We start from the raw sequence: 20861 nt of genomic DNA on the forward strand, positions 1-20861 counted from the left end.
ATACGGTGGAGGAGGATTTCCTGGAATGCATAAGGGATGGTTTTCTAGACCAATATGTCGAGGAACCAACTAGGGGGGAGGCCATCTTAGACTGGGTGTTGTGTAATGAGAGAGGATTAATTAACAATCTCATTGTGCGAGGCCCCTTGGGGAAGAGTGACCATAATATGGTGGAATTCTGCATTAGGATGGAGAATGAAACAGTTAATTCAGAGACCATGGTCCAGAACTTAAAGAAGGGTAACTTTGAAGGTATGAGGCATGAATTGGCTAAGATAGATTGGCTAATGATACTTAAGGGGTTGACTGTGGATGGGCAATGGCAGACATTTAGAGAACGCATGGATGAATTACAACAATTGTACATTCCTGTCTGGCGTAAAAATAAAAAAGGGAAGGTGGCTCAACCGTGGCTATCTAGGGAAATCAGGGATAGTATTAAAGCCAAGGAAGTGGCATACAAATTGGCCAGAAATAGCAGCGAACCTGGGGACTGGGAGAAATTTAGAACTCAGCAGAGGAGGACAAAGGGTTTGATTAGGGTAGGGAAAATGGAGTACAAGAAGAAGCTTGCAGGGAACATTAAGGCGGATTGCAAAAGTTTCTATAGGTATGTAAAGAGAAAGAGGTTAGTAAAGACAAACGTAGGTCCCCTGCAGTCAGAATCAGGGGAAGTCATAACGGGGAACAAAGAAATGGCAGACCAATTGAACAAGTACTTTGGTTCAGTATTCACTAAGGAGGACACAAACAACCTTCCGGATATAAAAGTGGTCAGAGGGTCTATTAAGGAGGAGGAACTGAGGGAAATCTTTATTAGTCGGGAAATTGTGTTGGGGAAATTGATGGGATTGAAGGCCGATAAATCCCCAGGGCCTGATGGACTGCATCCCAGAGTACTTAAGGAGGTGGCCTTGGAAATAGCGGATGCATTGACAGTCATTTTCCAACATTCCATTGACTCTGGATCAGTTCCTATCGAGTGGAGGGTAGCCAATGTAACCCCACTTTTTAAAAAAGGAGGGAGAGAGAAAGCAGGGAATTATAGACCGGTCAGCCTGACCTCAGTAGTGGGTAAAATGATGGAATCAATTATTAAGGATGTCATAGCAGCGCATTTGGAAAATGGTGACATGATAGGTCCAAGTCAGCATGGATTTGTAAAAGGGAGATCATGCTTGACAAATCTTCTGGAATTTTTTGAGGATGTTTCCAATAAAGTGGACAAAGGAGTACCAGTTGATGTGGTATATTTGGACTTTCAGAAGGCTTTCGACAAGGTCCCACACAGGAGATTAATGTGCAAAGTTAAAGCACATGGGATTGGGGGTAGTGTGCTGACGTGGATTGAGAACTGGTTGTCAGACAGGAAGCAAAGAGTAGGAGTAAATGGGTACTTTTCGGAATGGCAGGCAGTGACTAGTGGGGTACCGCAGGGTTCTGTGCTGGGGCCCCAGCTGTTTACATTATACATTAATGATTTAGACGAAGGGATTAAATGTAGTATCTCCAAATTTGCGGATGACACTAAGTTGGGTGGCAGTGTGAGCTGCGAGGAGGATGCTATGAGGCTACAGAGTGACTTGGATAGGTTAGGTGAGTGGGCAAATGCGTGGCAGATGAAGTATAATGTGGATAAATGTGAGGTTATCCACTTTGGTGGTAAAAACAGAGAGACAGACTATTATCTGAATGGTGACAGATTAGGAAAAGGGAAGGTGCAACGAGACCTGGGTGTCATGGTACATCAGTCATTGAAGGTTGGCATGCAGGTACAGCAGGCGGTTAAGAAAGCAAATGGCATGTTGGCCTTCATAGCGAGGGGATTTGAGTACAGGGGCAGGGAGGTGTTGCTACAGTTGTACAGGGCCTTGGTGAGGCCACACCTGGAGTATTGTGTACAGTTTTGGTCTCCTAACTTGAGGAAGGACATACTTGCTGTTGAGGGAGTGCAGCGAAGATTCACCAGACTGATTCCCGGGATGGTGGGACTGACCTATCAAGAAAGACTGAATCAACTGGGCTTGTATTCACTGGAGTTCAGAAGAGTGAGAGGGGACCTCATAGAAACGTTTAAAATTCTGACGGATTTGGACAGGTTGGATGCAGGAAGAATGTTCCCAATGTTGGGGAAGTCCAGAACCAGGGGTCACAGTCTAAGGATAAGGGGTAAGCCATTTAGGACCGAGATAAGGAGAAACTTCTTCACCCAGAGAGTGGTGAACCTGTGGAATTCTCTACCACGGGAAGTAGTTGAGGCCAATTCACTAAATATATTCAAAAGGGAGTTAGATGAAGTCCTTACTACTCGGGGGATCAAGGGGTATGGCGTGAAAGCAGGAAGTGGGTACTGAAGTTTCATGTTCAGCCATGAACTCGTTGAATGGCGGTGCAGGCTAGAAGGGCTGAATGGCCTGCTCCTGCACCTATTTTCTATGTTTCTATGTTTCTAAGTCCATCCCACCGATCGGTACACCGGTAATAATCCCGAGGTTCCACCTTTTCATTTAGCTCCTACTTTCTGCTACTACCTCAGCAGTACCTCCGCCCTGTTCTTTCCTATGTCGTTCATCCTGACATGCCCCACGACAACTGGATCTTCCCTACTACCTGGCTATGTTCCTTTCCTGCTGCATCACGATATGCATCATCTGGCACCAGGTAGGCAACTCACCCTTCGGGACTCTCAATTGTAGCTGCAGAGGTTTGAGGCTTAGCTCCAGGTGGACAACAGCGAGGGCACGTTCAGCTTGGCTCAGCCTGAGCAAGGGTGAGTGATATGAGTCAATGGTGTGGCGTTTTGTGGGGCCCTGAAATTATGCTTTCTGATGTACAATTGAAGGAAAATCTGGCTTATCCACAGCAATGTCAGCCAGGCAGGTTTAGCAAGTAATGAGTCTTGGGGTCTCAGCTCTCTGCTATGATTTACCTATAATTACCTCATATCATGAAACTGGGAATACATAGTCTACATTAGCCATGAAGAAGTGGAATTGTGCTCTTTACCTGTTCGCTCATAGTGTAGCTGCTGGAAGACTCTAAACAATTATTGTACAGGCTGTAAGTGATGACTGGCTCTGGAAGAGCATCCAGAAACAGCAACAATGCTTCAGTTATAGAATGGTTATTGCCAGCTGCAAACACAAGTTAAGGAAAAAACACGAGGTACTTCATGTCACTTGTACCCAGAAAACACATTAGTCAGTCTCACAGGAGAACCTATCTTGAGCACGGAAAGGGAAGGTTAAAAAAGTTATCACAAATATATCACTTTAGGAGAGCCATTAACTTTCCTTCCAATCTAATAGTGCCACACAAACTGAACTGTACCAGAAGTTCCACAGGATGTTTGTACTGGTGTCTCTCTATTGCACTGTGTTAAAATGCTTTAAAAATGCTGGTCAGCGTCAGCCTTGCAGTTGCTGTTTAGTGCAAACTACTCCTGCAATCGGTCAACCGGACGTTCCACTCTAGTGACATCATCCATAAGGACTGCTGCCTACATCCCTCTACCTTCTGTATGGCTCAGAGACATGTACAGTAGACACCTCAAGTCGCTAGAGAAATACCACCAACGATGTCTCCGCAAGATCCTACAATTCCCCTGGGAGGACAGACGCACCAACATTAGCATCCTCGAACAGGCCAACATCCCCAGCATTGAAGCATTGACCACACTTGATCAGCTTCGCTGGGCATGCCACATTGTTCTCATGCCTGACACGACTCTCAAAGCAAGCGCTCTCTGAACTCCTTCACAGCAAACGAGCTAAAGGTGGGCAGCGGAAATGTTACAAGGACACCCTCAAAGCGTCCCTGATAAAGTGTAACATCCCCACTGACACCTGGGAGTCCCTGGCCAAAGACCGCCCTTCATGGAGGAAGTGCATCCGGGAGGGCGCTGAGCACCGAGTCTCATCGCCGAGAGCATGCAGAAAACAAGCGCGGACAGCGGGAAGAGCGAGCGGAAAACCAGTCCCACCCACCCTTTCCTCAACGACCATCTGTCCCACCTGCGACAGAGTCTGTGGTTTTCGTATTGGACTGTTCAACCGCCTAAGAACTCATTTTTAAGAGTGGAAGCAAGTCCTCCTCGATTCTGAGGGACTGCCTGTAATGATGATGACGACGACGATCCCGACCCCATTCCGTAATGGAGATGAACATCACAATGTTCATCTCCCTCCCACGTGATACACTTCACTCTTGCACTTTGTATTAATGGGGTACATTATGCAACCAGCATTGTTCCAATGTGCCTGTGCTAAATAGCACAGTGGGCATTTTTAAATGGTGGAATTAACCAATCTAAAACAGAAAGTTAATGCGTGTGTTAAGATAGACTGAAGAGGAATTTACTCACAACTGTGTTGAACGATGTTGTTCAGCAAAGTATAGACTATATGAGAAAGTGTAGAGTGGAAGGTAATTCTAAATAGGGCTTGCATTGATCATCTCAAGGCATCCCAATGCCCTTCACTACCAATGAATTACTTTTGAAGTGTACTTGCTGTTGTTATGTAGGCAAAGAGAAACATTATGTTTGTATATACACACACACAAATACACTGCTATTGCACATCTTGCAGTAGCTAGTTGAAGGCAGATACTGAGAGCCTGGGAACAATACAGCTGCTGTCGTTTCATAGAGCCATAGAAATTTAAAAGCCAGAAGGAGGCCATTCAGCCCATCGTGTGCGCGCTGGCTCTTTGCTCGAGAAATGATGCACGGTATGCAGGGGAGCTATTTAAGCTCATGGATGTGAGGGGAAAAAATCCAACTGTTAAAAATGTTCATCTTTACAAAGAGTACTTTTTATTGCAGCATTTCCCTGGGACCAGAAACAAAGTGCAGGTCATATTCAGTTAGCACAAGATGTATAAAGATAGGGTAGAGTTTTCATTATTTCTGTCTTTCTCTAATGCCTCAAGATCGACATCTAATTCTGATGGTGAAGTATAGAATCATAGAATGATGCAGCATTGAAGGAGGCCATTTGGCCCCATGTGCCTATGCCAGCTCTTTGAAAGAGCTACCTGATTAGTCTCATTCCCCTGCTCTTTCCCCATAGCCCTGCAAATTTCTTCCCTTTGACTATTTATCAAATTCCCTTTTGAAAGTTATTATCGAACCTTCTCCCACCACCCCATCAGTCAGTGCATTCCAAATCATACCAACTCTCTGCGTTTTAAAAAAAAAACTCATCTCGCCTCTGGTTCTTTTGTCAATGACCTTGAATCTGTGTCCTCTGGTTACTGACCCTTTGGCCACTGGAAACAGTTTCTCCTTATTTACTAAATCAAAACCATTGATGATTTTGAACACCTCTATTAAATTTCCCCTTAATCTCCTCTGTTGTAAGGAGAACAATCCCACTTTCTCTGGTCTCTCCATGTGACTCAAGTCCCTCATCCATGGTGCCATTCTAGTAAATCTCCTCGGCACCCTCTCAAAGTCCTTGTCATAATTCTTAAAATGTGATGCTCAGAATTGGCCAGCTGGGGCATAACCAGTGTTTTATAAAGGTTTAGCGTAACTTCCTTGCTTTTGTACTTTATGCCTCTATTTATAAAGTCAAGGATTCAGTGTGTTTTTTTAAAAAACAGCCTTCTCAACTTGTCCGGCACCTTCAGATGTGTACATACACCTCCGGGTCTCTCTGTTCCTGCACCCCCTTTAAAATTGTACCATTTATTTTATATTAGCTCTCCTCATTCTTCCTTACAAAATGCATCACTTCACACTTCTCTGCATTAAATTTATTTGCCACGTGTCTACCCATTTCACCAGTCTGTCGATGTCCTCCTGAAATCTGTTACTATCTTCCTCACTATTTACTACACTTCCAAGTTTCGTGCCATTTACAATCTTTGAAATTATGCCTTGCATGCCCAAATTTTAGGTCATTAATATTTATCAAAACCGCAGTGGTCCTAATACTGACCTATGGGAATACCAATGTATGCTTCTCTCCAGTCTGAAAAACAATCATTCACCACTAGTCTCTGCTTTCTGTCTCTCAGCCAATTTTAAATCCATTCTGAGTTCTGCGCTCCCCCACACGCTGTGAAGTTTTAACTGGGTGCACAAAATTTTTTAGAGGCAACATTGGATGACACATTGCCAATTCGCAATCAACTAATCACAAGTTAGTGCTATATCATCATGAAAGTAAAGCCCCTTATAATGATAAAGAATCAATACGCCGAACCTGCACTTCAATACTTACCAATTCAAATAATGGGATACCTTAGAATGTCTGTAAAGTCATTATGAAGCGGAGTTATAAATTTAGAAAAGGATACGGATAAAATCTGGTATTCCCGTATCTAAACAGTCTCGGATCTCCTCAAATTCCGACTTCAGTCCTGGCTGCTGGAACAGGTCTCCCTACAAGCAATGACAGCATTTAACACAAGACAATAAAGGAATTCTACAATCCCATGGAAAAGCAGAATGAAAAAGGGAAGAAAAATAGAGAGACTCATATTTTGGAAATAGTTCCTATTACAATAAAGATATTTATCTTGATGAGACCTGGTGTGAAGCATTGCGGTGCAGGTGGTCGACTATCATCCAGATTTCTTTCGGGATATCAAGTGGCACTTCATTTGGAAAGTGGTCACAGTCATTCTTGGTTGTCAATTTTTCCTGCGGAACAAACAAACTGTGTTCAAAACTCAGTAATGTTGAAATAAAGTGCATCTTTCATCTGCGAAAAAAAATCGTTCCACTGCCTTTTTCTTTCACTACTCGTTACACTCCACAGTTTATGCTCCTTGTTCATTTCTTTCTTACAAGTTCCATCATCCATAGAACTAAATGTATGTTACACATTTTAGATAGTTTTGTTTTGGAGGTGGGCGTGGGGCGGTTGGCGGAGGAGAGGGTGTTTAGAACAGGGAGCCATAACTTTGACAGGAGGGGGCAACAGAAACATCAACACACACACAATATGAAGGCACAATACCACAGATAAGAACATAATAAATAGGAACAGGACTAGGCCATATGGCCCCTCGAGCCTGCTCCGCCATTCAATAAGATCATGGATGATCTGATCATGGACTCGGCTCCATTTCCCCACCCGCTCCCCATAACCCCTTATCATTCAAGAAACTGTCTATTTCTGTCTTAAATTTATTCAATGTTCCAGCTTCCACACCTCTGAGGCTGCGAATTCTACAGATTTACAACCCTCAGAAGAAATTTCTCCTCATCTGTTTTAAATGGGTGGCCCCTTATTCTAAGATCATGCCCTCTAGTTCTAGTCTCCCTCATCAGTGGAAACATCCTCTCTGCATCCACCTTGTCAAGCCCTCTCAAAATCTTATATGTTTCGATAAGATCACCTCTCATTCTTCTGAATTCCAATGAGTAGAGGCCCAACCTACTCAATCTTTCCTCATCCCCGGAATCAACCTAGTGAACCTTCTCTGAACTGCCTCCAAAGCAAGTATATCCTTTCGTAAATATGGAAGCCAAAACTGCACGCAGTATTCCAGGTGGAGCCTCACCAATACCTTATATAACTGTAGCAAGACTTCCCTGCTTTTGTACTCCATCCACTTTGCAATAAAGGCCAAGATACCATTGGCATTCCTGATCATTTGCTGTACCTGCATACGATCCTTGTGTGTTTCATGCACAAGTACCCTCAGGTCCTGATGTGCAATTGGTGCTTCCATTGCTTCATGTAGGTGACCGCAGTAGCAATTTTAACTATCTCTGTGCTCCGTCAGAACATTTTATAAGGGAGACATACATATTCAGAATATTTTTCTGTATCTTGTTTCACAATATAGGGGGTGAGAGCTGCACTCCAGGAATTTAACTTGTGGTGGAGCTGACTCGGCTCAGAGAGCGAGATTTTAAGGGAGACTGTCTGTGGTTACACCAACTGTTCTGCATTATCTCATTGAGAAAGTAGATATTAATGGGTCTTTTGATCCCAACATAGTGCTCAGTCAAGCAATGGAAATGTGCCTTTAGGTACAAATCAGTGGTTTCCTGGAGCTGGAGGCTGGACAAAATAAACAAGACATGCAAGTAACTGTATCAAAAGTCTGTATTCACAACACCTTTCAAGCCGCTGGAGCTTATAAATAAATATTAGTACAGGTACAAGAAACCTGACCCAGGCTTAAACTGGCCACATCTCATACAATGAATTAGTTATGAGGAAAGAACTATTTTTAAGATCTTTGGTTTAATAATGATGGTGGCATTACCTGCAACATAAAAATTACAGCATGTACTGCCCATCATATCGGGGCTGTTGAATTGGAGCTATCCACTCTAATCCCATTCCCCTGCATCCTTTTATATTCCTTTTCAAATACGCACCCTTCTAAAGTTCCCTTCTAAAGATCCCATGAAATTCCCAAATATCTTCAGAATGCAGGTTCGTCGTTCGAAGGTTTATGATCCTAGATTACGCAAATTGGCTGACGCATTTCCGACATTACAAAAGTGGCCACACTTCAAAAACTACTTTATAGGTTGTAAAGTGCTTTGGCACGTCCCAAGGTTGTGAAAAGAGCTGTAAAAATGCAAGTCATTCTTTCTTTCAATGCTCCAATGTCATATTTTTCCTGGATTCCACTTACACGGACGTAAATGGGGAGTTTGCACAGTCCTCACGAGTTACCTGATGCAATACATTCGGAAGAGACAGAAAGCACAACTCAGATGCTGGACTTCTGACTGCTCTGGGAAATTCCAGTCTTCCTGCATTAACTAGTTTTTACATTTCCAGTTCCTGCAACATGATGCTGAGATAAACCCCAATAACAGAAATAAAGCTCTTTGGTACCAAAAGTAACTATTAATCTTAATCTACACTATCAAAAACAAACATTTGAAAATGTTTAAAAACAAGAAAAAAAAGAGTTTTTAAATGCTTTACTCTGCATCCCCACTCTTCCTCTTCCCTTGTTCTCCTTTTTGTTTGCATTAGTTAAGCTTTAATTCTAAATAACACTCCCTAATTTACCTTTTCTATGCCCCACTCCTCATTTTTTGGGGATCTTTTAAACTGTATTTACCTGTTTTCCTGAGCCTCTATAAGTCAATTTTAAAAACCACACTATAGAAAAACAGCTCCAGAGGTCAGTTTTTAGCAAATCAAGGTTCAGGAATTGAAACACATATTAGCCAGATAAAGGGCAAACTACTCTCATTACTGAGAAACCGGTGAAAGGGTGACTATGTGTGTTTTTCCCCTCAAGTGGCTCTGGCAGAGAAATTGTACCATGACTAGATAGCAACACTGAGGATCAGAGTAAGTAAATTATAAAAAGGGTATCTAATATGTAGCATTAGCCCAAAACATCTATTTAAATAATCATTTATACAGCACCTTTCACATCCCGGGGACAACTAAAGCACTTCATAAGAACACAAGAAACAGGAGCAGGAGTAGGCCATTTGGCCCCTCGAGTCTGCTCCGCCATTCAATAAGATCATGGCTGATCTGATCTTAGTCTCAACTGCACTTCCCTGCCCGCTCTCCATAACCATTGATACCTTTAAGCCATTAAATTACTTTTAACATGCTGTCAGTGCTGTCACGTAGGGAAACGTGACAGCCAATTTGTGAAAAGCAAGGACCTGCAAACAGCAGGCGAGATAAGTGACCAGGTTATGTGTTTTGGTGGCACTGGTTGAGGGATAAGTGTTGGCCAGGACACCAGGAGACTTTCCCTGCTCTTCTTCAAATAATGCTGTGGGATCTTTTACATCCACCTCAACAGGAAGGCTGAACATCTCATCCGAAAGATGGCACCTCTGACAGTGCAGCACTCCCTCAGTACTGCATGCAAGTATCAGCCGCGATTATTTGCTCAAGTCCTGGAGTGAGACTTTAATCCACAATCTTAGAATAAGGGGCCGCCCATTTAAAACTGAGATGAGGAGGAAATTCTTCTCTGAGGGTTGTAAATCTGTGGAATTTGCTGCCTCAGAGCTGTGGAAGCTGGGACATTGAATAAATTTAAAACAGAGCGAGAGACAGTTTCTTAACCGATAAGGGAATAAAGGGTTATGGGGAGCGGGCAGGGAAGTGGACCTCAGTCCATGATCGGATCAGCCATGATCGCAGTAAATGGCAGAGCATACTCGAGGGGCCGTATAGCTTACTCCTGCTCCTATTTCTTATGTTCTCATGTTTTTATATTTCTGGGTCAGGGACAAGAGTGCTCTACCATTGATACAAGGCTGACGTTAAAAATAGCAAGGAAAAAGTATACCCGTCTTACGCTAAATTTTTTAAAAGCCAAGCCCTTTCAGCTCATTTCCATGGCTGCAGGTGTTTTTTTTGTGGCTGCTTTAAACTATTTATAATTAATTTTCTCACCAGCTCTTGTATTCTTTCAGATGGCACGTCTCGGATTGGTTCCCTCATGTAGCAAAGCGCTTGCAACGAGGATCCGAAGCAGCTCGGGAGGTAATTCCCGCAAATGGCCAGGAAGTAGTCTTTTCCTCGTTGTAGATGCAAGATTAAAATATCCTCAATATGGTCCGTTCCCATGTTCAATGAGAGAGCAGTAGATTTATTCACGTACACTTCCAACTCAACTTCTATTTTATCCCCTGAAAAGGAACATCAAACCATGTTTATTGTAGCTGCTTCAGTCACACCACAAAACAAGCAATCTGCCTCTGAATACTGCAAAGAACGTCCCACTGAACTGGAGAGTAGCAGGAATGCAATTTCCTGTTCATCTTAGAAGGGTCTTAAGATGCTCATTGTACTTTAGTCAAGATATTTTTGTGATTCAGTCTCTAAGTAAAAGCCACAATAATTCAATTTGTCAGAAAGAAAATCAAAAAGCAAGTGCTGATTTGGGAAAACAATGAGGACAAATGACTCTTTTTTTAAAAAAAATAGAAATTAAATTTACTTCCAAGAATTTAGTGAAATGCGTCCAGCCACCCTGCAAATACTAATGGGAATTGGATATACAGTTGCAGGGTTTATGGGGAAAGAGCAGGGGAGTGGGATTAACTGGATAGCTCTTTCAGAGAACCGCACAGGCCAAATGGCCTCCTTCTGTGCCTTATGATTCAATGATTCTACTATCAGCACTTTCTGGATTTCTCAGAACCAAGCATGTAATTTCCTCATGTATTTAATGTGGAGTATGAACAGTTGAATTTCTTTTAAATATCTCCAATTATCTCCAACCCCTGAAGCAGCTCTGCCACGTTAAACACATTTGCCAGTTTCCAATTCCTGACTATGTCTGATTGAAATTTAAGCACAACCAATCAGGGCATTTGGTATGAAGCTATGAGATGGAAATTGTCCTTCGCCCTGACTGGGAACAGTAACCTTCTGGGACCGGGATCTCCTGTGCCCGATGCAGAATTGGGCCGTATGCCCCTCAAAAGGAAGCGGAGCGCTGTTTCCGGTGCTCCGCTTCCCTTGTGGGGTGCTCCTGGGACGGTAGCCGAGTCCAACGCACACGGTGGAGGCTAGCGCTACACAACGCTACAATGCACCTCCCCTTCCATTGAAGGGGAGGGCCGCTGTGCACTGCAGGCCCTTTCGGGGCCGCCACTGGGCCACCAGGGACGCAATCGACCGGGCCAGCTGCCTGGCATCCGAAATGGAATGCCGGGCTGCACGATGGCGGGCCGACCCAAGAGTCGAACGACAAATAAAGATAGCGGCCTGGGGCGCTAAAGGCCTCCCCCTTCAAGGGGTGCCCCGGCGGCGGATATCCGCCAGCTTCGCGACCTGCCGGGCAATTTCCCCCGCAGGACGAATGGGGTCGGCTCAGGACGGTGCTCACGGCCCAGGGCGCATTGTCACGGCCGCCATTTTATTTTAATTGTCTACAGACTGCCAGGTCGACCCGAAAACGGCGGCCACCAACAGGCAGCCCAGCACCCCCTTTTGGTCACTGACCCAGCAAAAACCCTCTCTGGTGGCCTAGTGTTTGCCACTAAAGTGGCTGCTGAGTTCACAGCGGCCCTACCCTTTAACTGAAGGGAAGGGGCATTGTGACGGGTCAGCGCGATATGGCACGTCCGCATCGTGCTGATGTCATCAGCGATGCGCTGATAACTCGGAGCGACGGCCGCTCCGACCCGGTTTGGGATTAATGGGCAAACTCAAGAGCATTGAGACATTTCCATTTCCCACACCAGCCAAACGTATGGTGTCTCTGAATGAAAAGGCCACTTTAGTGCCCATTTTATCCTAGGACAGCACACAACCGTTCAGAACTGAGCCGAGATGGTCTCACACTCACTTCAACATATCCTGGACTGAAAACCAGATGAAAGGACAGCAGGCTCATTCCCTGTGGTACCCAGACCCCTTTTTCATTTTGATCAGTTGAAGAAATAAAAATATGAAATGAAACTAGGAACAGGGTTCAAGGTTCAAAGGAGAATCATTAATGTTTTTGTACAGAATATGACAGAAAAAAATCAAAGAGCAAGTTATTATTTAAATGGAGAAAATTTGCAAAGTGCTGCAGTACAGCGAGACCTGGGAGTGCTTGTGCATGAAACACAAAAGCATAGTATGCAGGTACAGCAAGTGATCAGGAAGGCCAATGGTATCTTGGCCTTTAATGCAAAGGAGATGGAGTACAAAAGCAGAGCAGTCTTACTACAGTTATACAGGCTATTGGTGAGGCCACACCTGGAATACTGCATGCAGTTTTGGTTTCCATATTTAAGAAAGGATATACTTGCTTTGGAGGCATTCAGAGAAGGTTCACTTGGTGATTCCGGAGATGAGGGGGTTGATTTATGAGGAAAGGTTGAGTAGGTTGGGCTGCTACTCATTGGAATTCAGAAGAATGAGAGGTGATCTTATCGAAATGTATAAGATTATAAGGGGACTTGACAAGTTGGATGAAGAGAGGATGTTTCCACTGATAGGGGAGACTAGAACTAGGGGGCATAATCTTAGAATAAGGGACCGCCCTTTTAAAACTGAGATGAGGAGGAATTTCTTCTCTGAGGATTGTGAATCTGTGGAATTTGCTGCCTCAGAGAGCTGTGGAAGCCGGGACATTTAATAAATTTAAGACCGAGATAGAGAATTTCTTAACCAATAAGGGAATAAGGGGTTATGGGGAGCGGGCAGGGAAATGAATCTGAGCCATGATCGGATCAGCCATGATCGTATTAAATGGCAGAGCAGGCTTGGCCTACTCCTGCTCCTATTTCTTATGTTCTTATGTTCTTATGACATACCCTCATGTAAAATCCCCTTATTTGGGGTAGCACTGAACCATGGTTTGCAGTATGAAGGCTCGTCCAGTTTGATGATGAATTCAAACTGACAGGGCACGAGTCCGGTGTTGGCAATAATAAGCGTTTGAACCTGGAGCTGCATGAACTTTACATTCTCAAAATGGAACTGAAAAAAGAAAACAATTTTTTTTAATGAAGTACTGCTGGCAAGAATGGAGTATTAGACAGTCATTTTTAAAATAAATGTAATTCTCTACAGGATTCCAATAAATATTTTAACAATGCAAAATAAACGGGTAAACGTATGTGGTACTGAGCCAGGAGAGTATCAGTTTCAAACTCTGGTCCATAAAGGGGTATCTGATTTCCACGAAGCACCAGAATTGCTCAAGCATCCCAAAGGTGATGCTCCCTACACTCAAATAGCCAGTCAACACTCACCATCTTGGCTGTCAGTGCATGGTCACCTGAGCGCGATACATTACGGCCGCAGGGGGCTATGGAACTAAATCCTATGCAAGAGGCACCAGGATTTTCAGGAGAGAGAACACTAGGAGGGAAAATAACAGCACTACAGTTAAAAGCCCTGAAATTGCAAGGTGCAGGAGGCGGGCTCTCTCCTCGTCTCCTGCTGTGTGCTTGGTGGGTGACTGTCAGAATCCCCAGAGAAATAGCACACACTTCTGCTTTCTGTTGTTTATGTCATTTGTCTGAAGGTTCTGCTGGTCATCTGCTGAAGTTACAAAACAAGACCAGGAGAACCTCGGGAAAATTCCAGGGCCAGAGTTTTACCATTTGCACACTTTTTAAGAACACAGGGGTTTGACAATTGGCCTCAGTATGTTCTGCCTTGGAAAAGCAGTCCATGCTTTTCACTGCTAATCACTATTCAGGAATCCAGCTAAATGTGCGTGTGGTACTCATCAGCTCCATCCTCCTTGACCTACGTTGACTCCTATCACGACAAATTTAAGATCCCTTCTGGAGTTTGTCCCCACCGTAACCTCCTTCCAGCTCTACCCCCACTGGAACTCTCTGCTCCTCTGACTCTGGTGTCTTCTGCTTCATCACTGACGACACGCCTTCATCCATAGGCCCCATGCTCTTGAATTCCCACACTAAACTCCAACTTCCTTTCTCCTTTTAAGATTCTCCTTGAAGTCCACCTCTTCAACCAAGCTTTTGGCGACGAATACTAATATCTCCTTGCTTTGGCTTGGCACCCTGCTTTATTATGTCTCTGTAAAGTGCTTTGGGATGCTTTTCTACACTAAAGGTATTATTTAAATGTACAACAACAACTTGTACTTCTATAGCGCCTTTCGCGTAGTGAAATGTCCCAAGGCGCTGCACAGGAGTATTATGCGATAAAAATTTGACACCGAGCCACACAAGTAGAAATTAGCGCAGGCTTGGTCAAAGAAGTATGTTTTAAGTAGTGTCTTGAAGGAGGAAAGAGAGGTAGAGAGGCAGAGGGGATTAGGAAGGGAATTCCAGAGCTTGGGGCATAGGCAACAGAAGGCACGGCCACCAATGATTGAGCGATTATAATCAGGGATGCTCAAAAGGGCAGAATTAGAGAAGCATAGATATCTCAGGGGGTTGTGAGACTGGAGGAGATTACACAGATAGGGAAGGGCGAGATCATGGAGGGATTTGAAAATAAGAATGAGAATTTTGAAATCAAGGTAATTTGAAATTGAAATACATTGCATTGTTCATGACAGTGTTGGGAGGTGGATAGTTGTCGGAGAGAAGTTGCATGGCAGTATTCAGCTTCCTCATGAAATCAGTAGCAGGAAAGTATAAAGGATGTCAGATGGGCTCAGCATTACTATTTAAACAAATAGACAAAATAAAATACTCATAGTGCTTTAAAATGGGATACTGATACTGTGAAACACAGACCGAGAAATTCATCTCGGGTGGTGGCGCAAAACAGGCAGTATCGGATCGGCCGCCCGTTATACCCAGCACCTGATATTCATCTCCATTGCACTGCGTATAACGGGCGGACGAACCGATACAGCCTGTTTCGCGCCACAGCCCGACACGAATTTGTAGGCCACAAGCTTTACAGAAATAGTTAGTTTGATATTCAGAATCAACAGTTAAAATTCCAGGGGAAAAAACCTGGTAAAAAAGTTAAGAAAACACCTGCTCTTATAAAAGATACAATCAAAGTGTCTGAGCTTTGAATAGTTGGATGTAGTGTATTTTAAAAATGTATTTTTTTGCAACTTTCTCCCTTTCTCTCCTGGATTCCATAGGTGCCAGCGATCTCCAATAGCTCACCCAAATGGTCACTCTTCACGACTGATCATCACGGCGAGGGAGCTATTCAGTCATGAAGCTTGATCCTGTCCACGCCAGACATATCTACACACACATTTTCTGGGAAGGGTCTATGCATAGCAATCAGGAATGGCAACCCCGGCTGACTTTCCTTTCTCCTCTTGCTCAGGAAGCTGTAAGAACTCCCAGTGTTTCACTGGTTGAGATAACTCTGTACACACCAGGGTTTTGAACCTGTGCTCTTGTACTCAGTGCTGCAATACAATGAGTGGCACCTTTGTCCAGTTGGGAATGGGAGGAGGAGGAGGACTGGATCGAACATTAAATATATAAAAGTCTTCACAAAGAAAGACTTGCATTTATATGGTGCCTTTCATGATCACCAGACATCTCAAAGCACTTTACAGCCAATGAAGTATTTTTGGAGTGTAGTCACTGTTGTAATGTGGGAAACATGGCAGCCAATTTGCACACAGTATGATCACACAAACAGCAATGTGATAACAAAACCAGATGATCTGGTCATTATGTTGATTGAGGGATAAGTATTGGCCAGGGCACTGGGGATAGTACCATGGGATCTTTTATGTCCATCTGAGAGCGCAGTCAGGGCCTCGGTTTAACGTCTCATCCGAAAGACGACACCTCCAACAGTGTAGCATTCCCTCAGCACTGCACTGGAGTATCAGCCTGTATTTATGTGCTGAAGTCCCTGGAGTGGGACTTGAACCCACAACCTTCCAACTCAGAGGCGAGTGTGCTACCCACTGAGCCACAGCTGACATTTTTCATGTAAAGTGATATTTCAATTAATATAAAAATTAAGTTAAAAAATTACTGCACAAGAACAAATCTAAATTATACTTCACAAAGCATTCCAAATGCAGCATTACAGGTTGAACCTTCCTTATCCAGAACCCTCGGGACCTGGCCTGTTCTGGATAGGAGATTTTTCCAGATGCGGGGTGGTAACGTTAAATTGGATGGTACAGGTACTGAGCAAGAGGATATCGGGGCTGGCTGGCTTCGGGGCTGGGAGTGCAGCAGAGAGATCGGGAGGGGGGCGGGGGATCGTGGGGTCAGGCCAGCGATTGCGGGAGTCGGCAGCAAGGAAGGACTTCAATTTGTACATGTTGGAGTTCAGCACATGCGCCACCTGGTGGCTGGGAATGGTTCTGGACGAGGATAAGGGAGTTTTGGATTAGGGAAGTTCAATCTGTATAAGGAATAAAATACTTAAAAAAATAAATAAAATTGTATTCATTTGTGCTTCTAGAGAATGAGAACTGTATGGAGGACCTGATCACTTGGGCACAATCCTAGATGGCAGTATAGCAGTGGGAATTAGTTTTCCATATTCTGAAGCTTCATTAGAGACTTCACGTACAAATTACATGTGGGGTAATTTCACATGGTCCCTGAAGGCTTCACAAAACATTGTACGACTTTCATGCTGCTGCCACTTGGGAGCATTCAGGGCAAATGAGAAAAAAATTAAATGCAGATGCAAACACTGAGATTTGAAATGAAGAGATTTCAGTTAGGCTCCTGGGTCTAATATTTGGGCATTCAACATATAATTTGGAGCAAAAGCTGAGAAAACATTGGTGCAGTATGAATATTCCGACCTTAGGTGATTTATTTTATTTATCAAGCACACAAGTGGCATATAAACACAAGCCAACCTTGCGTGTTCTTGTATTGACAGATACTGTAATACAGTTTGGACATCTTCAATACATTTTATCAACTTCCTTTGGCAATAACAAAAGTTCAATGTAAGCAACAACATTGTTGGAAAATATACCTCGTCAATGAGTTCTCCAAGAACCCTGCAATTTCATTTCATTGACACGCCCTTGACCCTTGCAGCTAAGTAGGTGTGACAGCCAATGTTCTCTGTAATGTTTTTAGCGCAGCACGATCCCTTTAAGGGATGGATGGTCCATTCAAAATACCGCACGTGTGGTTTTCACATTGCAAAGCTGGCTGTGTGGGATCCCTGGAGCGCTGCGTGGCCGCGCAGCTTACGTGGAACATTGGTGGCAACATAGCGTCCAAGTTGAAATGAACTGACAATCACACAAATGGGCCAATCAGAAAACTGGATGACCTAAAAAGGTAACAGAGTGACCTACCTCTGTCTTGGACAGTGACACCGAAGGAATAGAATCATTCTCCATTCTGTCTAGCGAGCGAACAATACTTTCGTATGTTTTCTTGTAAAAGTCTTCATTGACCACCTTTATCTGTAAAAAGAATGGGCTGTACTCAAGAGCCGAAGGCCGCAAAGTTCCACCTTAAACCCAACCTAGAGATTATTCCTTAAAACTAAAGCAAAATGCTATGGATGCTGGAAATCTGAAATAAAAACAAACAGAAAATGCTGGAAATACTCACGTTTCAGATTGTTGACCAATGTTATCAATCTGAAACGCTGGCCTCAATATTAACCACACCCACTAAGGGCAGGGTAGGGTCGGGGGCAAAATAAAATTTAAAATTGGGAAACGCGTCCCCAGACTGTATTATATGCACCCATTACTGTTTTTATGATGGCGGGTTTCAAGCTGTACAATGCCCTACCCTTGAGGCAGAACACTCATTAACATATTTAAATCAGGCTCCCACAGTGTAACTGGGAGTCGGATTTAAATTTAACGGTTGCGGTGGGGGTTCCATGGCTCAGGAAACCTGCAGCGAAACGGAGGCTGGGAGGAGCAGAAATGCCCCCTCTCCTGCCAACCCCTCAAGGACGCCTTCGGCCTCCCTTCAGCCGATTGCCACCTCCCCCTCCCCCTCCCTCTCGATTGCGGGACTGTTCCCAACTCGGCTTCCAGCATTTTCAGTTTTTAGTAAAGATTATTCCTGCTTAGTCATTACTGAGAATTACTCTAAAAGTACAAACGTCTAGAACAGAGATCACAACAGACAGAAATAACTCCATTTATTGGTCTGGCAGATGGATTAAATTCACTAATTTACCAACACCAATTTGTAAATATCTGGCTTAAAGTCAAGTATTTAAGAGCTGAGCTGCCTGGCCATCTAACAAGATTAGGATAAGAAATGTACTTCTAAATCAAGGGTGGTCTTGAACACATTAGCAGTCATCACTTTGCTGATCCAAATTTGGTTCAGATAGAGAGCAATCTGTAACATTTAAGGGTATTTCAGGTGACACAGCCATTTGAACTCCAGAAAAACCTACATTTTGAACATCAAAAGCCACCAGCTGTGAATAGTTCACTCCCACGCTTCGGTTATTTTGACTGTTCTAATTTCCCAGTTCAACGATATATTCACAAAATACATAACGCTAGATGAAATTTATTTCTCCTAAGCACTTATGATTGTGCTTAATACAGTTGAGCAACAATACCCCCGCAGGGCTCTGAATTATTGACTGTCGCTATTTCATACTTCATGCATATTAACAGATAAAATAGTCATACTGCATATCAAAATCACGAGAATGAACCAGTGGCCCTGAACTCATGTGATTCTTACACAGAAATAAATTCTCAACCAGGACTGAAACACAGACTCACGAGTGCAGGAAGAGTGATTCCCATTCATGATTGCATTATATATGGTGCAAATTAATTTCCGCTCACTGCTGATTTCGAAATGTAAGCTCACTGTACTGTATCAACTACGAGGGGTGCATAGTTTGAGACCAATAGCTGCAGTTCACTGCTTGGCTGTCCTGGCCAGGAGACAGCTTTGTAAATGCACAGATCTCTCTTACAACAGTTAGAAATGTAACTGTTTAGAGTGCTGGAAGGGGAGAATCCCCACTCAGTAAACATGTAAATTAAAGTCAGGTAGGCTTTAAAGTATGGTGGAGGTCTAAGAAATTCCCCAAGAGTTTTGTGAAGCAAGTTTGACACAGCACTCAATGTACACAACATGCAGTGTCAAATGCGTGTATGCCCGATTCCCTCCTCTGGGTCGGTTCCTGCTTCGCTCCGATTCATCACTCTGGGTTTACATTGTAAATTTAGTGTTGGTCTGAAGAAATCATCACTTTAGACCACTGCTGACTCCCAGAACTTTGAGATACAGTGAAGCCCAATTAATAGCAATAGTACAATCAAGTTCAATTTAGCATCGCATTTTTCTACGTGCAAAATATTTCCTTTCGTTCCTGCAACAGGCAAGTCTCACAACTGTACATTTTTTATTTTTTAAATTTAATTCTAAGATGCTTTGAGTCTTTGTCCAATCCAGATAAACTTTTTACAAAATGATGTAGTTTTAAAAGACTGTTTAGTATTTAGAAAGAAATATAGGGATGCGTCTATTTGTACAAACTGAATTGCAGCCGTTTCTCTGATTGGTCTCCTTGGAGGATAATCCACACCCTGAAATTTCTCTGGAATGTGAAAGGAACCTCCCAGCCTAACTTTGCACATTGTAACATGATCCATTTTGACTTCAGAAGTCAGCCAAAGTGCCTTACCCCAGTGCAAGTGTATCCCTCCCCCAGCCAAAGTGCCTTACCCCAGTGCAAGTGCATGACCTTACCCGCCACCCCCCTCCACCATAGATGGGGCATTGTGCACGGATTGTTAACAGATTTATTGGGTATGAAGTGAATAGTGACAGTGTCGTGACTTCTGGATATCATCCACTCCATCGATGTTCCTTGTAGAGGGTTGCAAGAACATGATCCGTCTTCCCCGAGTTCCCTCTCCCCCTTCTGAACCGCCCCCCCGTCTCCCTCTCTCCCCCCCCTCCCAATGTCTCTCTCTCTTCCCCCAGTTTCTCCCTCTCTTCCCCCAGTCTCTCTTTCTCTCTCTTCCCCCAGTCTCTCTTCCTCTCTCTTCCACTCCCCTCTCGGCTGCCCATAGATTCTCCAGCCCTGCTCTCGGCCGCCCGCCATTTTTCCAGCCCTGCCCTTGGCCGCCCGTCACTTCTCTCCCTACCAGCCGGCTGCCCCTCCGGGCGGCCTGTGGGACTTCTTGGGGTCAGATGGATCGGAAGCTCGGCGCTGCCCAGGCCTCGGAGCTGCAATGGAGGCACCGTGGTGTTGCTCGGGGCTCAGTGCTGCTCGGAGGCTCGGCACAGTAGAGGCAACGTGGTCGACGGATCGCCGCTGCGGATGATGCATACGCAGAAAAGGGTTAGTGTAAATTGTGCTGGGGGAGGAGGGTGGGGGGGGGAGAAGGAGAGTCGGAGACACATGCGCAGAAGACTTAGTACAAATAGTTGCTCTGTTTATATAGCGCCTTTCACAACCACCGGATGTCTCAAAGCGCTTTACAACCAATGAATGTACAATGTAGTCACTGTTGCAATGTGGGAAACGCGGCAGCCAATTTGCACAAAAGCAACACCCACA

General features: G+C 44.0%; 1 protein-coding gene across 1 annotated transcript in view; it reads right to left on the reverse strand.

The window, feature by feature from the left end:
• The window catches only part of inpp5b (inositol polyphosphate-5-phosphatase B), a 148837-nt gene that overhangs the window by 22057 nt on the left and 105919 nt on the right, over positions 1-20861 (reverse strand). Inside the window, exons 13-18 of the mRNA XM_070899223.1 lie at positions 17653-17763; positions 13220-13385; positions 10359-10594; positions 6539-6652; positions 6307-6391; positions 3007-3134 (exon numbers count right to left, since the gene is read on the reverse strand). Coding sequence (XP_070755324.1) covers positions 3007-3134; positions 6307-6391; positions 6539-6652; positions 10359-10594; positions 13220-13385; positions 17653-17763 — 840 coding nt within the window. The remainder of the gene's footprint in view (positions 1-3006; positions 3135-6306; positions 6392-6538; positions 6653-10358; positions 10595-13219; positions 13386-17652; positions 17764-20861) is intronic.

Source organism: Pristiophorus japonicus, chromosome 14 (assembly GCF_044704955.1).
Source record: "Pristiophorus japonicus isolate sPriJap1 chromosome 14, sPriJap1.hap1, whole genome shotgun sequence".
In the NCBI taxonomy this organism is placed as follows: domain Eukaryota; kingdom Metazoa; phylum Chordata; class Chondrichthyes; family Pristiophoridae; genus Pristiophorus; species Pristiophorus japonicus.